Source organism: Haliaeetus leucocephalus, unplaced genomic scaffold (assembly GCF_000737465.1).
Source record: "Haliaeetus leucocephalus isolate CR32 unplaced genomic scaffold, Haliaeetus_leucocephalus-4.0 Scaffold577, whole genome shotgun sequence".
NCBI lineage: Eukaryota > Metazoa > Chordata > Aves > Accipitriformes > Accipitridae > Haliaeetus > Haliaeetus leucocephalus.
This window is the reverse complement of record NW_010973013.1, coordinates 766,252-789,806: the sequence shown is the minus strand read 5'-3', so window position 1 is coordinate 789,806 and position 23,555 is coordinate 766,252. Positions and strand designations below refer to the sequence as shown.

The window sequence follows — 23,555 nt, the reverse complement described above, 5'->3', positions numbered from 1 at the left end:
TTTGAATGGTTTTCTAGAAATGTTTGCGATGATTTTTGGTTTCTTAGTTCTCCACACGTAAAAAAATTTGGAGTCTGTAGTTCTTCCTGGGAGACAAATTCTGTACTTTGCAGCTGCATTTTGTGGTTTCATGGGTTTCCTATTTTACTATTCAGAAAATTAATAGGTAGTAGAAATGCAAATGTCCAGTGAAATTGTTTAGATATTGATGCTTATGATTGGCCCTGTGTACTTGTTATTCTTAATTTATCACTGTGCCTTTCAAGCAGATTTGCAACAGTTAATATGGGTAGAGTTCCTTCCAACAGAACAAACTAGAAGCATTTTTTTCCTTTGTTATGAATTAATGTGGAATTCCTCACTTGACCATGCTAGGTATGACAGTAAAAATGTTCTAGTACTGTATTGCTAAAGATAGTTGTCTTCATTTTTGAAGAGATGAAACTAGTATTTATGAGCCATCTTTGAGCAGATGTGGCTTAACTGTACTGGGTAATAGAGGCTCCTACCTGACAGAGATGAAACTATTTCAGTCAGCTATTTTAATGCTCAGAGCTTCATATCATGGCACAAATGCTTCTTTGAATCTTGGTACAAGTATGCACGTATTCCTTCTTCTGTGTACGCTTTTCTAAGGGTGTATCTCATTTCAGGATAATTTTTTCTTTTTTTCTTTTTTTTTTTTCTCCCCTCCCTAAGATATCATTGACCCAGCTATCCTGCGTCCTGGTAGACTGGATAAAACGCTGTTTGTGGGTTTGCCACCACCTGAAGATCGACTTGCTATTTTAAAGACCATCACCAAAGTGAGTATTTAGAAATAAATCCTTATCTTGAAGCTCAGTGGAATGATTTAATATAAATTAAATTTTACAGAGAATTGCATAATCCTGTCTCATGAAACACTTTCAGATATTACATAAGGTCATAAAAATAAACCGTCAGCCACATTTGCTGTTAAATTTGCTCTGAGACTGCAAGGGCTTGATAGATCTCGAGTGAAGCAAACCTGTTAAACATAGAAGCTGCTGCCTTTACAGTCACAGTTTGAACAGATTTAATTAAAAGATTCCTATCTGTGTGAGTAATGGGCCTCGAAGTGGTTTGTAAGCTTTTTGGGGGGGGAGGTCCACACATTCACCAAAATGATTCACAATCTCCAGCTGTATTTGCTCAACAGTAATTGTGACACTTAATTGCCTTTAGGATTAAAGGAAGCTTGTGATGATAGAGGTTGTAGGTCAAAGTAAATGTGAAAATGTAAAATACCTGCCTTCATGGGTCCTCCCTGTGGTTAATGGCACATTCTGCCACTTCAGAGATTTGGATTATAGAATTCTATTTGAGTATTTCTCTTAAGTACGGTACAGTAGTAACCAAGGCCTTAAAAAAAGAACATACAAAGCATTATGAATTACTCAGATATTTCCTACTTTTTCTAGTAGATCAACAGTGATTGTTAAGAGCAGGTGTTCTATCAGATTATTTTTTTTTTGAGCTGCAAAGGAGACCAGGTCTTCACTATAGAGAAAAGGTAGCACTGTATTATGGAAAGTGTGGCAAAAATTATTTAGCAAATTTGTAAAAAGATAATTCAGACTTGCATAAGCATAAAGTTGTGGTGTACACAATAGTTAATCCATAGGAGAATTCAGAAAGTGAGAACTCATTCAAGCATGTTCCTTCATGCCAAAATGACTGTTCAAAAGTCAGACTTATTACAAATTCAGGATGGTAGACTTTCCTTCACTTGTTCTATGCATTACTTCATGGAGGAAAAAAAGTAAGTATGCCCCCATTTGCTATTAGCAGTAGAACAGTTTATTGTTTCTAAGTTTTATAAAAATAGTTAAAACTTTTTACAACCCTGTTCTTAAAGATGGTTGCTGTTTGAAAGACCTAGAGGGAATTTGAGTGTTACATCCATGAGTAATTTTTCAAACATACTGTAAGGAATTATGGCTTTTATTTTACCAAATTTATTTTTAAAGATAACTCAAAGTGTTCTTTAAAAATTGGGCTTATATGATTGTTCTGACTTAATACAACCAACCTTGTTCTTCTGGAAGAAGTGGGTAGTAAGGGTCTAGTCTAGTGACTGTCTAATCAGAGAAGGATTCTGGTACAGAGTTTACATCTGCTCTGTTTTTTAATGTACAGGTGTTGAGCCTTGCTCTACCTAATTTTTGCCAGAAAATCTTTGGAGATTTGTAACTGTCTCAGATGCTCTCACTGTAATTAGTGGTGTAGGAAAATAGTGCAGCAAAGCTTGGTGCAAGACTTCATGGGAGGGGAAGGTGGTATTAAACACTGATTTGTCTCACACTGTCATAGATTTCACTTGCTAATGCTTGTCACAGCCACATATAGTCACCCAGATGCATGCATCCAAGTGGTAGGGCCAGGATCACTTGTGTTCAACACTGAGAATAAGGAACTCTGTGTTGAGGCCTCATTTCATCTCTTGGCTTCCCCTTGACTGGCAATGACAAACTGGTTGTTAGAGAGAACTGTTTTCTGGATTCCCTTTAAGAATCAAACAGTTCAGAATCATGCTTACTTCAGCTGCCATAAATCTTGGGCGAGGTTGCTGAAAAGTGTCTTTACTACCTCCTTCTGGGAATGTTTGTGGCTACAGTCTTATCTTCCTGTTGGGATAACACCAAGAGGAGTGGCACATGGGATGTGCTAACCTTGTCATTATCCTGTTATCAGAGTGTATTTGCCTTCTCCTGACAAACCATCTTTGCTGTGCCCTTACCTGATTATGGGTCGTCTTGTGATGTAAGCAATGCATTGCATAGTGTTTACCAGCTTGGTTCCTGTGGATCCTGTCCTTAGTTATCAGGGCATGTTATTTTTGGAATGCCAGATACTTCCGTGCATACTTAATTCAAACTAGTCTTAATATTTTGGTTACAAATCTTTGTAGTGAATGAGGTGTTAAGTCTTTAATGGATTTTTTTTTTCTCAGCTCTTAATTAAGAGGCCAGCAGAAATGAGATACAAACATTCTCTGAATGAGTCTTTTCCTTGCGTGTTTCCATGTTCATTCCATGAGGAGGCTGGTGCTGTTCTCACTACTTCTGCAGTCACCAGAGTTCTCATAAAGCTAGGCAAAGATTTGTTTCTAGTGCTAAGAACAAGAAATAGGTTGTTACTTTCTTTAAAAATGTATAGGAGTTATCTGCAAGAAGAACTTGGAATATGGAGAGAAGAAAATATGTTAAATTAACTGAAATGCCTTTTTTTTTTTTTTGTCAGACTTCATCCATGCATTCTAGGTAAGGAAATTTGAAAAATCTGTGTACAGCAACACTTGCTTAAATATGTGCTCAGGGCTAGATAAAACAAAATGTTTGGTGCAGATGTGGGTGGCTTCTGGGTGATGGTATGCGTTCCCAGAAATCTCCAAGGAATACATGTACAAGACGTAGAAACTGCGAATCGTTGCTAAGGGAAAACATGGATGCTTACAAAGGCAGCATGAGGAGTAGAAAAGGGAGTTAGGGGGAGGAATATGTTGTAAGGAAGACAGACAGCTTGAACGTAGGTTGAAGGCTTGTTGTGAAAGGGTTTTATTTCAGTTAACTTGTACAAATCAGTCATTTTCAAATTGCATATTAATTATGTAAGAGAAGCATGTCTTCACCTGTTTAAGTTACTAGTGTACTTACATTCCTGCAAGCTGTATCGAGCTTCTCTGGTGCACATACTGCTGAGCTGGTCTCCAGAGCAGGCGGATCATCCCACTCAAAAAATGGCTAACATATGTTGCTACTCAAAGCAATAGGTAAAACATTTATTTTTAGCAGAGAAGGTGTCTCTCTGGCTTGCAGTCTTGTACAACAATTACTAAAATATCCCATATGAAATTGTATGAGGCTTCCTTGTTTCCAGGTTGAAGTCTCTCCTTTCAAGATGTTTCAAAATCAGGCTGTTCCTTTGTCTTTTTGTTGGTTTTTGGTTTTGGTTGGTTTGTTTTGTTTTGTTTTGTTTTTTTTCCCCTTTCTAACTGGTATTCTACCAAAGATTCATCCAAGATTGCTCCCTTACTCTGCCTAGTCCTTGATTATTCTACTGTCTGTTAAGTAGTCAAGGGTTTTAACTTGCCAGTTACTATACGTTTTTTTTTTTTCTTTTGAAGGTGTTGTAGATACGTGGTATGTTAGTTCACCTGAAGAAGTCAGAAAAGAATTATAAGAATTTGTACTTTTCTGTCAAATGAGTTTCTGGCAGAAATACATCAATTGTACCAAAAAAATGCCCTTTCATGTCTAAACTCAGATATTGTTTGATACTATAGACATCTAGAATCTCTGTACTACCATGATACTACTTTACTGTTGTCTAAGGGTAATAGGGAGATCTCCATGCTTACAGTGCTTGAAAATTTTGTGGGCTAGTTTCAAATATAATTTATAGCATTTAATATTTTTTGCTGTTGGAGATGTAAAAATAATAACAAAAGAAACCACTTCTGGGATCTTGTGGAGGAAGCAGTAATAATATGGAAGAGTAGTGTCAAAAAGTCTACAGGAGTATCTACAGTATATGTAAACTTTTATGAAATCCAGAATGGAAAACTTTTTAAGTTTGAAAATGTATGTCTAGAACATAAAAGATATATAATTAATTCAGTCTTCAAGGTGAGATAAGACTAAATCTACATGCTTATTGCTTAGCTATTTGATTTCAACACATAGTAAAACTAGAGGAAGTTCAGCTAAACAATGCTGTTGATGTAACCAGCTACTTAAGGCATGTCCACATATGGAACAGTGTCAGCCTTACATTGCCCTGTGACAGGCTGGCCATCATTTTGTTAGAGAAAATCTAATCTGTTGATGGGAAGCTAAAATTTAGCATTACTTATTATTTCATAATTAAATGTTTTTAAGGCAGGTTGTCCTTCTTGCCGGTTTGAGATTAAAAATGTTAATATTTGTGGATATTTCAGGGAATTTGTCAGACCCCTATAAGATTCCTGATTGATGAAACTTAATCACTTTGGGGATGGCATGTGTAAAAAAACCAAACAAACAAACAAAAAAAACCCCACAAAAACCAACCAAACAAAAACCCCAACCAAACAAAAAACAAAAAACCCCCACAACTTTTCTTATCTTTCTCTTTTTATTATCTCAACTCCTTTAGGACGGCACCCGGCCTCCACTAGATATTGATGTAAGCCTTGAAGAAATTGCTTACAGTCAACATTGTGATTGTTATACGTGAGTAGCTTCTAGTTTTGACTTGAATATATTTGATGTGCTGTACCAACAGTCTTCTGATGTGTGATAATGTGTGTTATGTTGTGATTATCAAGAGGATCTCTTAACTTTCAGGGTTTATAAGCCTTTTCCCTTATGCTATTTTTCTTGCTTTCACTTGTGTTTTTTTCCAAGGAGTTGGTAGGAATATAGGGCAAATATGCTAAAGTCTCTTTCATCTGGAATAGTCCTCTTCATGTAATCAGTAGAGGCCTCTTGGCTTTGCGTGGTTTTATTTTACAATTCTTGCATACACTGAGGATAAAAGAGCCCTCTTTAAGTTGTGGACCCATATACAACGATGATGAAAGCAAATTGGTTAAACAACCATAACCAACTTGTTCTGTCACACAGTTGAAAGCAGTGTGTTTGACAAAGTAATGAGGGCCTATTTCAACTTGTGCTTTGGGAATACCGAGGTGTGTGGTTTTTTGGGTTTTTTTTGTTTTTTTTTTAGGAAAGCTTGATGGCCATATCTGTCAGAATAATTTGGAATTGTGTTGTACAAAACTTCAAAAAGCTTTAATCTATTAAATGATTTATTAAGAGTTAATGATTTTCTGAAGTTCACAAAAGATAAAGTTTATGACATGCTGCTTGTCACAATATTGCTTTTGAATCTTAGAAATGGAAGCTATCACCAATAATGATATTTATTTTGTCATTGTTTCATATTTGGGAAAGATGAGTACTTTTTCTTTGCCCCTTTCCCTCCCTGGTTTTTGGGGGGGGGGGGGATTGTTTGTTTGGGTTTGTTTGGGTTTTGGGTTTGGGGGTTTTTTGTTCGTGGGGTGGGTTTTTGTGGGCTTTTTTGGGTGGGTGGGTGGGGTATGGTTTTGTGTTTTAAATACAGCAGTATTCCTGGCACCCCAAAATGAAACATAGGGAGTTAATTGTGAAAATTTTCTTTGGTTCAATGACTTGTACCATTTTGAAGGCTTGTGAAAAGTTCAACAGCTGGAAACTGAAAACAAATATTTAGAAAGACTGATCTGACCATGTTCTGTGGATACTATTATTTTAAGAGGATGTTAACTGTTGATGCAGCTTTGAGCAAGCAGCTCTCTTTTGTAATAATGGGTGATTCCATTTGAATCTTTCATAAGACTGATTAAAAAAAAAAATCAAGTTCCTACCAAGTAGCACAATATTAATCAATCTTTTGGCATTTTTAAGGATGCTGGGTGGGGTTTTTGCCTCTCCCCTTGCCTCTCATTTATTTGATTTTAATCTGTGGCTAAAATCTGGAGGACGTTACTCCATAATGAACATTGCAGCAGTGGGTTGTCCTCGGACCTCTTTCCAATGTTCTTAAGATGAACCTTTATGACAGCACAACCAGCCTCTTACCATCATTTATAGTTTCTTGCCTTTCTATATGCCATTAGCTAAAGACAAGAGAAATTTATCCTAAAATAACCTATTCTGTTTGTATCTGTAGAGGGGCAGACCTTTCCGCTCTAGTGCGTGAGGCTTCAATTTGCGCCTTGAGACAGGAAATGGCCCTGTGGAATACTCAAAGCAAGAAAGGTAAGAAAGCTCTACAAAAACCTTAACTGAACAGTGAGAAGATAAATGGAATGTAAAGTATTTAAGGTAGTGCAAGACAAGCATAAAGGTGTACATGCTGTATGTAAATGATTGATGACTTCTAAGCCAAACAAAAATTAAGTCAGATTTGTTTCAAGAACACATAAGCATATTTGAAGTATACGTAGGGGAGAGTACAGGAAAAAATGGTTATGCTGGAGGTTCAGCATAAAATTTTTTTCTAAAAGAATTGAACCTTGTAACCTTAAAGAAAAGTTTATGTTAAATGGTAGTATAAACTGACAGTTTATGTACTAGACTGAATGTCTTTGCCAGATTTCCACATCACTGTCAAAGACTAATTATACTGACTTATTTGCAGATATGAGTGCAGTTGTAACTGCACACATACTGATCACATACCTTTGGTGCAAAATTGTACTGTGTAACTGAATCCATGCACCTAGTAGTAATGGCACTAGGAAAATCTGAGTGCCATTTTTTATCTTAGGTGTTTAGCTTATCAGTGGCTCTTGGCAGGACTTTAACAGGGAGTTATAAATTGTTTCAAGTACAATGTCTGCCCTTTCCATATCTCTCTGCACTTTTAAGTTGTATTTTCCTGTTTTTTAAATTATTCTTTTTTTCTGTGCAGATAAGAAAACATAATTGGAAATTGAAACTCTTATGTAAAATGTGTGTGTATCTAGACTTTTTCCAGTAATTCTGTTATTCTACCCTTAAGTCAAAACGCAAAGCTAAGATGGAATTGTGACTTTTCAGATGATGTCCTTGGAAAAGATATTAGGCTTTCATTATGCCTCTGATTTCCGAGAACCACGCTGGAATTTTAATGGCTTTGAATCATTCTTTTTGATCTAGTACATAACTAGTCCCATCTGTTTTTTAACAGTAGGTTAACAGAACAGAATGTTTGTATTTCTTGTTTTGAGGGAACTAGCATGTTCATTGGGGCCGGGGATGGAGAAACAAACTATAAAAACCTTCACTGTTGTATGACTTGGTTACCCATTTTGTTTGCTGTAGATGGAGAAAGCTCTTGATTTGAGATGGAAATTTCTGAATTTATCCTGTTTGTTTTTATAATTACCCAGAATAGACCAGGCTCTATTCAAAGATGCTCATCACTTGAATTCAGCCTTCACATTTAGGACTGCAGCCTGAGCACTTCTTATATGGATGTGTTGGCAGCCAGCAAGTCCATAATATATGCATAGCTTGATTGGCATGTTTATAGCAGCTGCTTGTTTGTGATGTCCTTGGGTTTAGATTTCCAAGATGTCAGCCCTGGCTGGTATGAAAGTGTATGAGGTGGTTTCTGATTTGAGACCTTGTTCATTTATATCTTCAAAAGGGTAGTGTGTGTACACAGACTGGGGAATTTCACCTTTCAGTGTTACCACAGGACAAGCACAACTGACTGCCTTCCTATGCTCTGTACATGACTGTAGATGTGTGCTTTGTGTCTTCATCAGTCGCTTTGGAATCAGCTGGCTGAGATCAGTCCTGCTCCTTTCTATTCTGTAGAAACTCTGTTGCAACTTCCTTGTTATACCTGGTGTTCTCCCTCTGGAATAAATTCAGGGGTGTGTTTTTCTTAACACTCAACAGTGGTTTGCTTGAAGGGACTTTTTTATAGTGAAATGGAAAGATATCCTTTTTGTGATATTTCTTATAGGAATCCACAAATTCTACTTCCAACTTGAACAGTCCTAGGAGAGCTGATTATGTTAGTCACTGCAGTCTGGGAGTTGCCAGATATTGCAGTTTGTCTGGGGGAAGAAGGGGGAATCTTAATAAAGATTGGGCAGACTTTCAGTTTTATGAGGTCCCTCTGGAGTTCCTCATTATTGGCCCAGCATTTGACTGCCCAGAAGAGTTCAATATCATTTGCAAACTTGGAGTTTCCACTTCTGGGTCCTGTTTTCAAACTACTGATGAAGATGCTGCATAAAACAGATTTCAGCACTGATGCCAGAGTGGGACCCTACTGCTGCCTGTGCCCAATCCTGAAAACTGACCATTAAGCCTTAAGCTCTATTTTATATCCTTTAATCAGCTTTCAGTCCACCAAAGAATCTTTTCTACAATTCTTTGGAGTTCCCAGTCCTTTGGTGGGTGTAACAAGTTACATGATTTAACTAGCAGTTCTGTGGTCTCATAAACAAGTTCCTTCAGAACCTTTGGGTGAACACCATCTGGTCTTGGTGACTTACTGTTAACATCTCAACTGACCTATTTTAGTTTAATACTTCCTGTATATTTATTTCAAATAGATCCAGTTACAAAGAATGTATAGGGTATGAGACTCTCTTGACACTTTCAGCTGCAAAGACAAATGCAGAGATTTCATTGACCTTCTAAACTATGACCTTATACCTGAGTGTCCCTTTTGGGATTTTTTTTTATTTTTTTAAGAGATAGCCAGTGACCCCATAGCACCTGCATAGTCTGTAAAGCTGATCTTCTTAATCACAGAGTCTATGAGACTTCTTGTTACAGCAGTTAAAAGCGAGTATGGTTTAACAAGTGAGATTAATTAAAGACTTTGTGGTTGAATTTGAAAAGCAAGATCTGGTCCTTGTTTGATACTTTCAAATTAAGAGGAAAGGGAACCAGCTATTCTTAACTTACCTACGTAAATAGAAAAAAAAAATCTGACTCAATCTTAATTTGGTTTCTGTGAAAGACCCAAATTGAACTCTTTTTTTTTTTCTTACTACAAGTAGTGTTTCCTTGAGGAAATAAGTTAAAATGCTCATATTTTAAATTTACATCTTCATTTATACTGGTATAACTTTATATGGTAATGGGAATCTTGAATAAGAGCTTCAGAGAATTGAGATGAGAGAGCAGCAAGGTTGTATGTTTAGTTCAGTGAACTTTAACCTTCATCTTTACTTTAAAGCAGGTAATAATAATTGTAGACTATTTGCTGTTCTGTTTTATACCTTAAACAAGTTCTCATCTTTAATTTAGTGCCTTCTATCTGCTATGTAGTCTTTTGCTGTATCAGCAGATTTTTGTTAAACTCAGACATCAGATATATTAATGAGGAATCTTAACAGTTTTTTCATGTCAGCACATCCCATTTCACCTTACAAAGATGTATGCAAAGGTAGTGGCAATACGTATCTGTGGAAGAAAAAGTGTCTTAATGAAATACATTTTAAAAAATGCACCAAATTGACTCTAAAGACATAATTTTTGTACCTCTATCTTATCTGATACCTGTGCATAATGTTAGCATTGTAATGAATCTGTATAGGATTGGTATCTTGGGATTCTTAAGTCTAGATTAAACCAGGCACTTCTTTGTGAGAGCAAAGGTATCGATGATTTATTTGAGGTATGCTTACATTTTAGCATACTAAAAAAAACCTGTTCAAAAGGTTGGGATTAGGAATAATTACTGTGGATAGCTGCATTAAGGTTAAAAAGGCAATTTGCATAAACTTAAATAGAGGGAGTTGTAAAAGTGAAAGCTTTCATCATGTCTGGGTAATGCTGGACAAGGCAATGATATGAAGTCACTTGTTTAGGAATTGAGCATCCTGCAGTAGAATTAGAATGGTAACAAAATGTTTTCTAGGTACTTACTAAATAATACTCTGTAGGGAAGCTTAATATTAAATATGTATAGAAAATGAAGGCCAGAACTGGAGGCAGCAAGATTAGAGGCATTCACTTCCAGAAGGGTCAAGGGACTTGAATTCTAACTGGATTTGATGTAAGCTGCAGTTAACTTGGCATCTTTGAAATTCTCAATCTGCTGGTGGAAACACTAATACCTAAAATAACTTTCAGAAACAAGTAAGTATTCCTTGGCTTAAGGTGCAAGGGATAGAGGGATTAAGATCTTCCCAAAGATCATAGACAGGACGCTACATAAAATACAAGAGTTCAGGTGTTCCTAACACTACTGAATCAGATCTCATCCAACTGACTAGCACATGCAGTTAGTTAGGTTTCATGAATGCTGCCTTGAAATACATGCAACAATCATTTGATTGTCACTTGCCTGCAATTTTATTAATTTATTATGCTTTGTTCTTTAAGGAGAAATCAAGATCTCCCGTAAACACTTTGAAGAAGCTTTTAGGAAAGTGAAATCTTCAGTATCAAAAAAGGTAAGATAAGCTGCAAGTGTGCAGGCCTCACTACTCCCCTAGAAAGGACGCTCTTTTTATGCTGGAGACTGGTGGGAATAGTTAAGGTTGCACTATACTTGCATGTATTTCAAACTGACACTACCTGTTTCTGCATTAAGCAAACCTGATGTTTTTTTACAAGGTCAGAAATTAAAGTCTCCCTTTTCAGCTGCAGATGATGCATTGCATGTAGACTGATTATGATGCTATCAGGGTTATCTCTTAGTATGGCTCCTTGGACTTCTCATTGACATTCCCAGATTAGTTACTGACCTGACCTTAACATCTTATGTCCGTGGAATTTTCAGTTAAAAGTTGAGGCCTTTAGAGTATACCACACCTTGCCACAACCTTTTTTCCCCCCTAGATGGATGTGACACCCAAAGATGCTCAACCATTTCTGTTAACGTGCAAAAGGCAGCATTTTGAGATAGGACATAAAATACACTTTACCATCTTAGTTATTTCTTATCACTCTTTTCAGTATTTGCATTTATCAAGGAAGTTTGTTTTAAAGGTTTCCTTATGACCTGTTCTTTAATAACTGAAAGCTGTTCAATCATCTTACTGTAATTGAGAAGTTTATATATAGAGGAATTGTTATTGCTGCAGAGCTTTTGCATATAGGTCTCTGTGTTGCCAAGAGTCTACTGCAGCCAAAATACATTAATATATTCACTTTGAACACTAGCCAGAGAGAAGTTAACTAGTTAACTATTTCCTTTCATTATTATTGTATGGTGATGGTCAGTGATCTTTGGCTCCAAGACCCTTTAAAGATGGTATTGGTGGTTGTTTTCTTCCCCTCTGCTAATTATTAAGCAAATGGTTCAGAAGCAACAGCCACAAAAACTTAAAACATCCCCTCTAACATGGTAATCACTGCTAAGTGTTAGTACATACTCTTCTGGTTCTTAGGAGTTAACCAGAAATGTCATTCTGCATCTCAAAGGCAGCTTAAATGTCCCATGTCTCAGAGCCCTATATTTCAGTTATATCCATCTGAAGAATTTTGTTAGGTATTTTGAAATATCTTTTGGAGTACAAGAAACTCATCTCCCATTTCCAGATGCTACTTCTTATCTGCTACACAAATTGAAGCTGACAAAAACTCTCTACATACCTTCTTATGAATACGGAAAATAAAAAAAGCTGCATCTCACCGATTTAGTGCTTCTAACACTTTTCCTTTTCCCTCCCATACACACCTCAGTTCCATTAACTTCCTTTTGGTTTAATTGGTTGACTCAAGACAAACCAAAATAAGTTGTTCTTAAAACTATGGACAGACATCACCTTCTGAAGCCAGTTATTTCAGTGGAAGTTAACATCTTTAAATCATTCTATTCCTCAAAACTGTTATTTGAGTGATTCATGAAAAGGATTAAGGAACTAGCAAAAGAAGATCTTGTCAGTTCATTTTGGCAGAACTAGGTGAGGGAATAAAGTATCAATTCAGCAGTTCCCCTGGTAAAGAGGGCAGTATCTTCTTAGTGAATCTGCAATCTGAACGCAGCATGGCAATATTAAGTCTAAGTGTGCCAAAGGCTTCTCTTAACTACATATCATTGGTGACTATCACTGGAGAACCTCATTTATGAGCCAGGGTAGCAGGCTATTGCCTTATTTAGGTTTTTGTCTGTAAATGTTTTAAAATATAGCTTGTGGCTCATATAGCTGGTTTGTTTAACAAAGTGAAAGTCACTTGTAAAAGTGACATATAAAGTCACTTTTAAACATTGCATGATTTTTTACCATTGTCTGAAGTATTTTTTCTTTCTCATCTTGGCACTCTTAGGATCAAATAATGTATGAAGAACTGCATCAGTCACTGTGCAGGTGATACATTTGGACAATTCCCAGGAGAGACTTAATTCTACGTTGGTGGAGAGTTTTGTAATACCTGCGCCTGATTTCAAGAGACAGGTTTGAAAGAAGCTGTACTCAATCTCTCAACTTTTTAAACTGTACCTGAAAAAAGGTCATCATAACCTACTGCTCCAAACCATCCTTAACTACTTCCAGAATAAAAGATACAATACACACTTCCTGCTTATCACCATTTAAATTTTAAAAATGAATGCTTTTACTGCTAAAGAGCTAATACCATTCTGAACATTTCATGCCCTTAATCAGAAATCCCTCAGAGGGAGTCAAAGTGTTTACACTGCTCAAAGACCTGTTTTCAACCATAAATGAAAACAGCTGTTTTCAAGAACGATGACTCTGGAAGAATCACTGGGAGAAGACAGCTGTGAAAGTAGACTGGGAAAGTGCTGCACTGTATGTTATCATACCATGAATCATGCCTTTCCCAAATACAGTGACACATTGATTGTGCCAGCACTGGTTCTCCAAGCTTCTAACAGCTTCCCTTCACTTTATCAAAAGAAACTATCCACAGATGGCAAGATGTCTTAAAGTTATCTAGGAGAGAATAAAGTTTGGAAATCTGAGAAGTGCTATGGTATTGTGATTTAATAGCCACTTAAAAAACATTTGAAACAGTAAGTTATCTAACAAGCTGGTTCTCAATTTATTTTTTAACAAATCTGCAACAACAAAAAATTCTATTATGGATTTGAATTTCTTAACTCACATGTTTTGATATCCTCTGGAGGAAGGAAAACGTTACTGTTTTAAGAAACAGGCCAAGAGCCTCAAGTTTGGGGATTTGGGGGGGCAGGGGGGTTAAATACAAGAAATTCCATCTTGGAAAGAGGGTCTTGGAAACATAATTTTCAGCATGAGCAAACTGGGAAGTATCTGAGTTAAGACAAAACACTGAAATGTAAGAGACACCAAGCAACTAATTTCTGAAACCTACAAGCCTTCATGGATTTTTTTACCACTGTCATCATTCTATGAAGTTCTTTAAGGATTAATGTCAGTTCCTATCTTTGATCAGTCTTATTCCTTCTAAAAGCACTGCAGCCATCAGTCAAGGATCAGAAAAGGAAATGGATGATTTCTGCTAGCAAGTTTCATAGAAAGTCTTTTAAGTTGGATAACACCAAACTTTAAATAATTTTTAAAGTAATGAAATTTCCATGTAAAAAACAGTAAAATAGTTTTTGTAAGCAACATTTATTCTGTAACCATCCCCCCTACTTTAACATTTAAGATGGAGGAGATCATTTAATCTCCTACTCAAATCATAACTTTGTTTAAACAAATTGCCATGCTTTACTAGATGTGACCTTGAACAACCTGATCTAACTTTAACCAACCTTGCCTTGAGAGGGAACAGTGCCTTACATCTTAAGAGTCTTCTCTGAATTGCCATCTGACAAAAGATTTTGTACATTTTTCCCCAAAGGTAAATGTGGAAGACTATTACAAATAACTAATCACAACATACTGGGGTTTTAAAAATACTGACACTCAGGGCAGCTTGTACTTACCACTGTGATTTTTGCACAACATGGTATGATACTTCTTCCCTCTTCTAGGGAAGCCTGAGACTCAGTGACTCAGGTTGTGGGCCATATGACTAACAAATGAAGTCCATGCATATAAAGCAGAAGATGATGTGTCTGCTTGTAATTGTAAATCAGGCTTGTAGCTTCAGAAATTACTGTGATTCCCAGAAATCCAAGATGAAGGATCATCATTTTTTCTCAGAGTAGTTTCATCTGTGGATGTTCATTACTGTGAGGCAATGCAATTAGTACATATCAGTTAAGTGACCAATTTTAATGTAAAAATCTTATCTTGATGTCATGTACAGATCTATATAAAAACTACCCCTGCTACATGAACTTTTTCCTGTTTTAGCTCTAAATCTACAACTTTGCAGTTTTTTTACCACCTTTAAGTAAAAGGTTTTTGCTTTATAGGAAGCTACAACTGTGAAAGTAAGCTGTGAACTCTTTCAGTACAATAATACACTCAATTCACTTCAGTGTTTGAGAGTTGACCAATGAAAAAAGAATCAAGCAGGAGCCCCATCAAAACAGTATACGATACCTCAATTATCAATTTTGAAACTGTCACCCATTCTACTTTTAGATATGGTAATTCTAAGGGCCATTGCTGTTTTTACCTGCCTGCAGCATGCATTGGTTTCAAAACAAACTATATATAAAAACTCAAATCAGGAATTAAAAGAGGTCTAACTGATACACTTATGTAATACTATTTAGAAATATCTGTCATCCTTTCTTGGGAAAAAAAGTGTGGCAAGCAAGCCACTCTACAGTTGAAAATAAATAACCACATGACTGATTTCTCCTTTATGGATATATAGAGGAAAATCCTGCTACCATGCTTAAGGATAGCTGCAGTTGATGAGTTTATGAAGGAGTAGAGTCCTTAAGCCCCGGCATACTCACCTAAGAATTTTCTCCTCCTTCCCTCTTATGATGGTATTATTCCTGTGTATATATGGAACAAGAAAGCAAGGTAGGACTTGCAAGGCAAGACCAAGGAGGAAATACTGTTCAAGTAGTAATAACAATATAGTCTTGTCAAGAGTTCTAACATAAAACATATGTTTAATGTACAAGGTGTCTGATGATGATTCTTCTTAACATGTGAGGAAGTGGGGTGCAGGAGGGTTTGAATTTACAAGAAAATCTGAAGTTGAAAGGCAGAAAAAGCCAGATCAGTCAAGTGTCCATATCGCGTTTGCTTACCTTGTCTGGGCTGCATGTGTGTCAAGGAGCAGACAAGGGTAGGCAACTGAACTCTATTTGACTGTTCACACAAGGAAGTGCTGCACCCACACTGCTACTTTTTCTTGGGGGAAATTCTGCTTAGGGTATAGTACTTATCACTAAAAAAATAACTTGATAAGAAATAAAATGCAAGATTCCTTGTAATTGTACACAGAAAAGGGAATGCTTTAAGGAACAAGCCTTTTCATGCAATAGAGACCACTATGTTCTGCATATGCAGCTACCACCCCTCCTAGCAGACATGCCTAGAGGAGGTTTTCCCTCTAGTCATCTTGTTTCTGTTGTGACAAGAAATTGTTCATCATGCCATTCTTCTGTCCCTTTTCCTGAGGCTAGCCACATATCTAAATCACAAGAATGATTCTGTCCCAGAGCATATTAGATCCTAGCTTAAGCATGGATAGGGGCAGAGGCAGTACAGGGAACTGTCAGCAGGAAAAAACAACTCCACACAACACTGTCTTCATTCTTGGCTCAATAGGAAACTTTTTCAATGTTTTTGTCCTCACTGAAGTCTTGTATACCACTGCAGGCTTGATTGATTGTGAAATAGAGGATTTGATAGAGAAGAGATAATTGTGTATGTAGAGTTGCAGGTTGCTATACTAAAGGCATATCTGCATGATCTAGACACACCTATTTGTCAGATTGTTTTCCTGGGACCTTGCAGAAGCAATCTTGGCAGACCCAGAAGTGGCTCCTGTGCTTTGCAATGTGCAAGCTCAAATACCAGAACTTGCTTTGCCTTAAGTCTTTTGAGATTCTTTCAAATTACAGAGGAGTACACTTCCCAAAAGCTGTGTCTTAGACCACTTATCATGCAAGATCACTACTTGAAAGTGACTTTTCTCCCATTTGTCCAGCAGCATTAGTATGGCAGCCTGCAATCTACAGCATTGACATTATTGTTGCTGAACCTCATCGTTAAATAAGGAATGAACAGCTTTAAGTTCTACTGTGGCATGCCACCTCATCTAATACAAGAATAAATGCCAAGAAGGCAGGGGTGAACCACTGAGCTCATTACCTAGCAGTGTCCCCTTACCTAGAACAGATCCATTTCTCAACATCTGTAGACTTTTAAGTATGTGTTACACGCTTGCTGGCTACATTTAAAGACTTAATCAGAGGAATTCTGAGATGCAGAACCAAGTCTTAACTAGTTTTCAACTGACTTCTGGTTCCAGGTGGGAAGTCTTGCCCTGGATCTGAAAGTATGGAGCTCTGTAGCCAGAAAGATGCACCCATTTAACACATGTTAATTGGCCACTGTTGTGGAACAGACAGGTTCAACAGCAAAACAAGAATGCCAGAGTACCCACGCCTGTCCTGTGGGAAAACTCATGCCTAGTATGATCAGATTCCAGAATGCATTACTTATTCCACTTACTTAAGCAGCTTCAAATAATTGGGGGAGGGGTGTTGAAAGCCATGCAAGGCAGTTTATTCTGAAAACTTAAGTTAGTCTGAAAGCCCTGAAGGGGATTCAGACCTCTCCACAATTTACCTGCAGCTAAAATACTTGGATGATATGTTTAACACAGCTGACCCAAAGTCAGCTGTGTTTTGACAGTTAAACTCCTGGCTGATTTCACGTGAAGGAGAGGTTTGCCAAACTGAGAATCTAGTAAGATGCTTTAGTTGCACAGAAAGGAACAAACAATAACAAGCATGTAGGAAGGCCAAAGTTGACTCATGCCATCTGAATAGATTTATAAAAAAAAAAAAATTGGGTTAACTGTCAGGGTTCTTAATGCTCTTTAGGTTTTATTTGTTCTTCACTGGTTAGTCAAAGCTCCCTGCAACTTTCAGATAAAATATTTCAAAAATTATACAAAGCTGTTTCTGCCAGATACATTTTAATAGCATTAATGAAAATTATTTAATTTGTTAAAATAATGTTTCTTATTTCTGTGCCATGCCTTGGCCTAAACACCACATTATGACTGGAAAAAAAATAGTTATTCATTTAGAATATATCAAACACAGACCAAGTAGTCCAGCTGGCCTTAATTCCTTTTACCAGTGGTTCAGAAATGCTTCTAACTGTTTTTTAGGGATGAAACTATGCTGCAATATAGGTTAACTTTCAGATGATCTGCTTCTGGCAAAATCCTTATTACTGCAGTTAGATGCCAAGGCCTCTTGTGTAATACATAGAAATTATATGCCTAAGAGTGGTAGTTACCAATGCTTGGCAAGAATCAGACCATGGTTTAGATACAAACTTAAGTCTCACTGGCCCAGATGAACCTAGTCCAGTAAGTGTTCTCCAATAGGTAGCCAGTAGCAGATGTTTCAGAAAGATTATCACAAGCATAGATCTGTCCCTCAGAATTCCCCACTGTTCTGCAGCTCTTGAAGTGAAAATAGCACATAGTCAGAGTTGGAAGGAAAGATCATAGTCATAACACCTTAAAGCAACATTTGCTATTTTAAACATTAGAGATGGCAACTTCAGTCCTGTTTAAAAGCAGAAACTCACACTTGCACTACCCATTGGGAGGGCAGTAAGGGGCATCAGTGATTCCATCAAGTAGGTCACTAAGCCTAAGTATAAAATTTTGACTCTGAGCTCTGGTTATCTTAAGTATTCATCTAGGATAACTGAATTTCTTAACTTTAGCTTTTAGCCATAAAACTTTCTGGAGACACTTTCGGTCCTTCATCCAGCTATGGTAAACCATCAACACCAGAGAGATTTAATTCCACCTTTCGGTTCTTAAATAGAGCAATTGTGCAGAAGCAGCTTAAAAAGAAACTGTTTTGCAACTTGGTAAGCCTATTCAAGTCTTTCAACCAGTCAGTTTGCTTCTGAGTAGAAAGGAGAGGCAATGATTCTTTACAGTTCATCTACACCACCACTCAACAGAACAGGTCTTGCATCTGCTTTAAAAATACTAAGTTTCTCTAAAGCTTAAAGTCCTTCAGCATAAGGGGACCAGTCAAAAATTCACCCAGTATTACTTTAATCTTTGCTTTTAATTACATGTAAAAATACTGGATAAAATATATTTTGACATTACACTCTACCCTGAGCAATATGCTGGCTACCTAGCATGTTATTGGCATCATGAAATCACTTAAGTAGCTGGCACACTTCCGGAAGATACCATTTCTGTTGCTTAACCACAGATAAGGGCCCACACTTAAACAAAATACACATTAAGAACAGGACTGCAAGCAAGCAAGGGTTAAGACATACCAACACATTCTTGTCAGGCAAGCAGCTTCTTCCAAAAAACCCAAAATGCAGGAGTTGAAGGCATCTAAAAATTAAGTTACTTACAGCAGACCAGTGTGGAGAGCAGCTAAGGCTTCCACCTTCAACGATTCCATCTTTCAGATAAGTGAATTACATACCATAGGATCTCCATTTGAGATTTAAGGGTGATTTGTAGCCATCTTTGACAGCTTAAAGCCATCATCAATGCATTAGATGATAGAAGGCAAATATACTGTGCTGAGGTATGTAGAGATTCTTCAGTGTTCAGCAAGTCTATCCATTCTTTGTTCACAATTTAAAAAATTCTTAAGCAGGGAATTTGATATCACCACCTGTGCTCTCACCACATTTGAATATGCAAGAACAACAAGGGTTCATGTAGGCTACTGTAGGTTTAGAGGGGAAAAAAAATCCAAGATCATTTAGCAACACCTTTCTGTGTACACAAATGACTAATATGCCTAATAGGTAGAGTCATCAGTGGTTGTAGCTAGCCTTGTTTGCCAGAACAGTGTCAGCTTCAATTGATTCAGTTTTCCATATAAGCCAAACTTCCAAATGAGTGTAAATATTTATAGACTGAGCATTTAAAACCACAGTAACAGCAGAACCCGTTAGGGCAGGCCTAATCATTTTTCTTTGCAGATCAGAAGACCCCAAACTGTAACAGGATTTTTCCACTATAAAAAACCTAATCAGTTATATTAAGTTACTTAGTGGCTTACACAATACAATTCTAAATGCTAGCTGCACAAGCTATATGCTAACACAAGCAGCTTAGGCAGTAGGTGGGGACCCACAAAGTTGGCAATACCCTTGAATTCCCCACCTTTTTACAAGGAAGTCACACAAGCCATCTCAAAGATGCCAGTTTCATTCTGACAGATTGCTCCTTTAAGGTACTTTCAGTAGAAAAGGTAGAACTTTATAGCAATGCTTCAAATGACACATTACATATTTAAACAAAAGCAGACTTAACATTTCTGTGCAAATTTAGTTCTTCCACCCATAAGTTAGGAAACAGGTTCAACAGAAGGTTTAAGTTAACAAATCACGTTAGGTTAGAATTAACAGGTACAGCATTTTAACACTACAGTCATCTAAATAGCATGTTGTGGGCGGTGTACTACATTGAGAACTTTTTAAATATTAAGAGGCAGACAGATATTTTATATATATTTAACATCTGCCAAAGTAAATTCTGTAACAAAGTGATTTAGCATTATGCATATAACACTGATCCTTAGGCAAACATAGACACATCAAACCAATGAATCTGAGGACTGTGAGGAATGTTATAGCTGGTAGGAGTCTGCTACAAAATCCTTAAGGATGCATTGCTATGTTGCTGTAGATCTTAATTCAGGACACTGGTGAACAGCTTTAGAAAGAGACCTAATACCAGCCACTTTAAAGCAAGCAGACATTTCAAAGTTTTTTGGTTGCCAGAAGTTTAATCTTGCTTCACTTCACCCTTTAATTGCCTTTTCATGCGTGAATATGGGCTGATTGTGTCATCCATCACGAAGTCATACAGTACTTTTATCCAAGAGTTATATTGTGGCAGGTTGTCATAGTATTCAGCTGCTATTTTCTTCACCTAAAAAAGAGATACAAGGTTTACTTACTAGTTCTATTAGCACCAGTCACGACAACTTTACAATCCCTAACCTGTAGCTTAATGCAGAGCACTAGAAGTTTCATTTTAGATGTTAGATTCTACAAGAAAGGCTACTAGTGCCACAACGTGAAAGTTTCTTGAAAGAAAAAGCAACTCTCTGGTTGTTAAGTGTCATATGAAACTTTTATATTGAAGCTAACCAGAACAAACTCTGCTAGCATACTGAAGTCTGTTCACTGTGCTACCTACAGAATGATATAGCTCACAAAAACAAGCAGTTTGGTTGCTAGTGGAAGTGGGTGACTCAGATCAGTGCTGGCTCATAAGTATATGAGTATCTCTAAAAAGGATATTGTAAGTTCTAGGAAGAGATGTTTAACACAGCTATTTCTACATTTAGTTTCAAACCTCAGCACTCAGAAGAAAAAACATTTTATTTCTGAGGAACATCTTGTTTCTGTAGACAGACATTAAATAATGAATATAAACTGCTTTGAAAGATTTTCTCAGATGTACATGCTGACTAGACCACTGTTCTAAACTAAGAGAGCTGGAGTTTCAGTTAGATATATTTACTGATAAGGCCAACCACCTAAGGCCTTAAAAACCTGAATGGAACAAAGCTGATTTTTCACTAAATTCCATAGCTTTAGGCAGAAGAAAAAAAATATTAATTTGTATAAGCAACAAACAAACCCAAGAGATTTGCATGCCTGGTTTAGAGCTGAAGATCATTTTGATCCGTCATCACACCCATAGAATAGTGCATCTAGCCAGTATACTTTTATTCAACAGTAATTATTCTCAGCTCACCAGTACCCCAGCTGGAATCAAGTGTTAAGTACTTCAGTGATCTTTAGCACACAGCACAGCAGAGTCCAGTCCAATCAAATTAACTACACTGTTCTAAAAGAAGGCTTTGTCTTCTTATCAGAGCTGTGGGATAAGAGTCCTGTAGCAGAGCTGGGTATTTACCTCTGCCATTAAATACTTGGAAAAAATCATTCCCTATTTACAATTTAAGTACTGGTGCAAGAAGTGAAATGCTGGTTCACTAGCACAGATCTAGGTATCAAAGGTGAGTTAAAGCAACTTTACCTGTATTTGAAAATGAAATCAGTGAATAAGAGAAATCATCAAGGCTTGGTGTTTTCTTTTCCCCAAACCAACAAAAACCACAAAACCAAAATCTCAACAAACCAATTCCAGAATTTAAGTGCCTCGCTAAAGAAGTGCTGGAGTAGTTATTTCATCTACAGTTCCACCACTGACAACAGAAATAACAATCAAGTTTTAGACTGCACAGAAGGCACAAGCTTACAAGGTTTTACTATTACCAAGTACTATAACAAAGATAAAATACAAATACCACAGCTGCTGTCAGATTGCAAATTTAGTTCTGATGAAAAATACTTTTCACTGAAGGTAAGTTTCATGTGTAACCCTGGAACCCTGTGTTCCCATGCTACAATTGGGAAACCCCTATACGATGAGAACTAAGCTCCTGCTTAAACTAGCACAGACTGAAGTGGGGAGAACTAGTTTGAAAATTGACACCTGCTACTCATGCAGATGTGACAGGTTTAAGTCTTAGCTTTGAAGCCTTAATTCTGTCAATGTACAGCTGATACTTACTTAAGGTTCAAAGGTTCTCAGTAGAGGAAACTGAGCTGCTCCAAAGTATAAAGCTATTAAACATTTGTCAACAGTACAATAAACATTAGCAGTACCTCAAATCACCTCTTTTCCCCACCAGAGAATGTCAGTGATGGAAGAGACTGAAGGATAAGCATGAATTACAATTTTGTCCTTAAGATTTCAAAGACAGAGCCGACGAATCTCTGAAGGTATCTGCAGATTCTGAACTAGTTTCCTGCATGCTTACAAACCACAGACGACAGAAAGCTGGTTGTAATTACAGAAAACTAAAGTTAGTGCAAAGCACAAGACATGCATTTCCTCCCCTCTCCTTTTATGGAAGAGGCTTAAGCAGCCAGCACATTGGAAGCTTGTTCAGGCTACCACTAAAATGGTAAGTAATTATCCACTGCTTCACTCAATTTAGAAATTGACCTGGTTTTTGTCTGGTTTGGGGGGTTTTGGTTGGTTGTTTTTTTGTGTTTTGTGGTTGGTTGTTTTGGGTTTTTTTTTTTATCTCCCAACTTCCATTCTTCTAACTATCAGTTTTCTATCTGATTTTCAAGTTGAAGTAGGGCTTATTTTAAGAAAAAGTAATAACCTTGGAAGCAAACTTACCAGTGGAAGGCTCTTGCCAGGAATATTGGGGAAGTCATGATGTTCATTGTGATAGCCAACATTAAAAGTGAGCAAATTAAGTGGCCCATAGTAGGAATAAGTCTCATGTCCTTTTAAAAACATGTAATGTTCAGCTATGAAGTGTCCTGAAATTGGGTGCAACCCAAGTCCAAGTACTGAACCAGCAAGCATGTAAAAAGTGGATTTGACTCCCCATAAATAATATATCACAACATCAAAAGAAAGCTGAGCCAACAAATTGATTATTTCAAGTCGAGTAATGGGTTTGGGATTGATGCAGAGAGGTCTAATCGCATAGAAAAAAGGCTGAAGAACAATCCATATGAACTTCCTAAAACGGGTGCAGAAGAACCAGCCTTCAAAGTTGGTTGGAATGTCCACATCAATTCCATCGCCTCCTAAGTAACGATGATGATCCATGTGGTATCTCTTGAAGGATATGGAGTACGGGAGACCAAGAGGGAGGTTGGCAAATATTCCAAACCATCGATTCCACATTGCTTTGCTGTTGCCAAAGGCACTATTGTGAGAGATCTCATGAATAGCCAGAGTCATGGAGTGGCTAATACAGCTTCCAAAAACATATGCCCAGAAGACTACCCATTTCCAGTCCAAGTCTTTAACTAGATAAAACGCAGTCAACTGGGCAAGAACCATCAACACAACCACCCAGACCAAGTTGTAGTCTGGCTTCATCAACGCTTTTATCTCTGGATGTTTAGCTAGATGGGAAACAATTAAACAAAAAAGGAATTATTTAGAAACTCTCCTCACAGC

General features: G+C 37.1%; 2 protein-coding genes across 9 annotated transcripts in view; one reads left to right on the top strand and one right to left on the bottom strand.

Moving 5' to 3' along the window:
• Positions 1–23,555, top strand: part of NVL (nuclear VCP-like) — a 53,958-nt gene that overhangs the window by 29,646 nt on the left and 757 nt on the right. For 2 of the 8 annotated variants that reach the window (XM_010577693.1, XM_010577691.1), the window contains exons 19-23: positions 700–806; positions 5,158–5,234; positions 6,715–6,803; positions 10,884–10,954; positions 12,774–13,037. In XM_010577693.1, coding sequence (XP_010575995.1) covers positions 700–806; positions 5,158–5,234; positions 6,715–6,803; positions 10,884–10,954; positions 12,774–12,818 — 389 coding nt within the window. In that variant the 3' untranslated portion in view covers positions 12,819–13,037. Of the gene's footprint in view, positions 1–699; positions 807–5,157; positions 5,235–6,714; positions 6,804–10,883; positions 10,955–12,773; positions 13,038–16,841; positions 16,964–22,257; positions 22,642–23,555 lie in introns of those variants that run through there. The other 6 variants (XR_775025.1, XR_775024.1, XR_775026.1 and 3 more) reach the window with 6 other exon arrangements.
• DEGS1 (delta(4)-desaturase, sphingolipid 1) overlaps positions 19,739–23,555 on the bottom strand; it is a 4,738-nt gene continuing 921 nt past the window's right edge. The window contains exons 2-3 of the mRNA XM_010577696.1: positions 22,758–23,500; positions 19,739–20,480 (exon numbers count right to left, since the gene is read on the bottom strand). Of these exons, the coding sequence (XP_010575998.1) occupies positions 20,334–20,480; positions 22,758–23,500 (890 nt within the window). The 3' untranslated portion in view covers positions 19,739–20,333. The remainder of the gene's footprint in view (positions 20,481–22,757; positions 23,501–23,555) is intronic.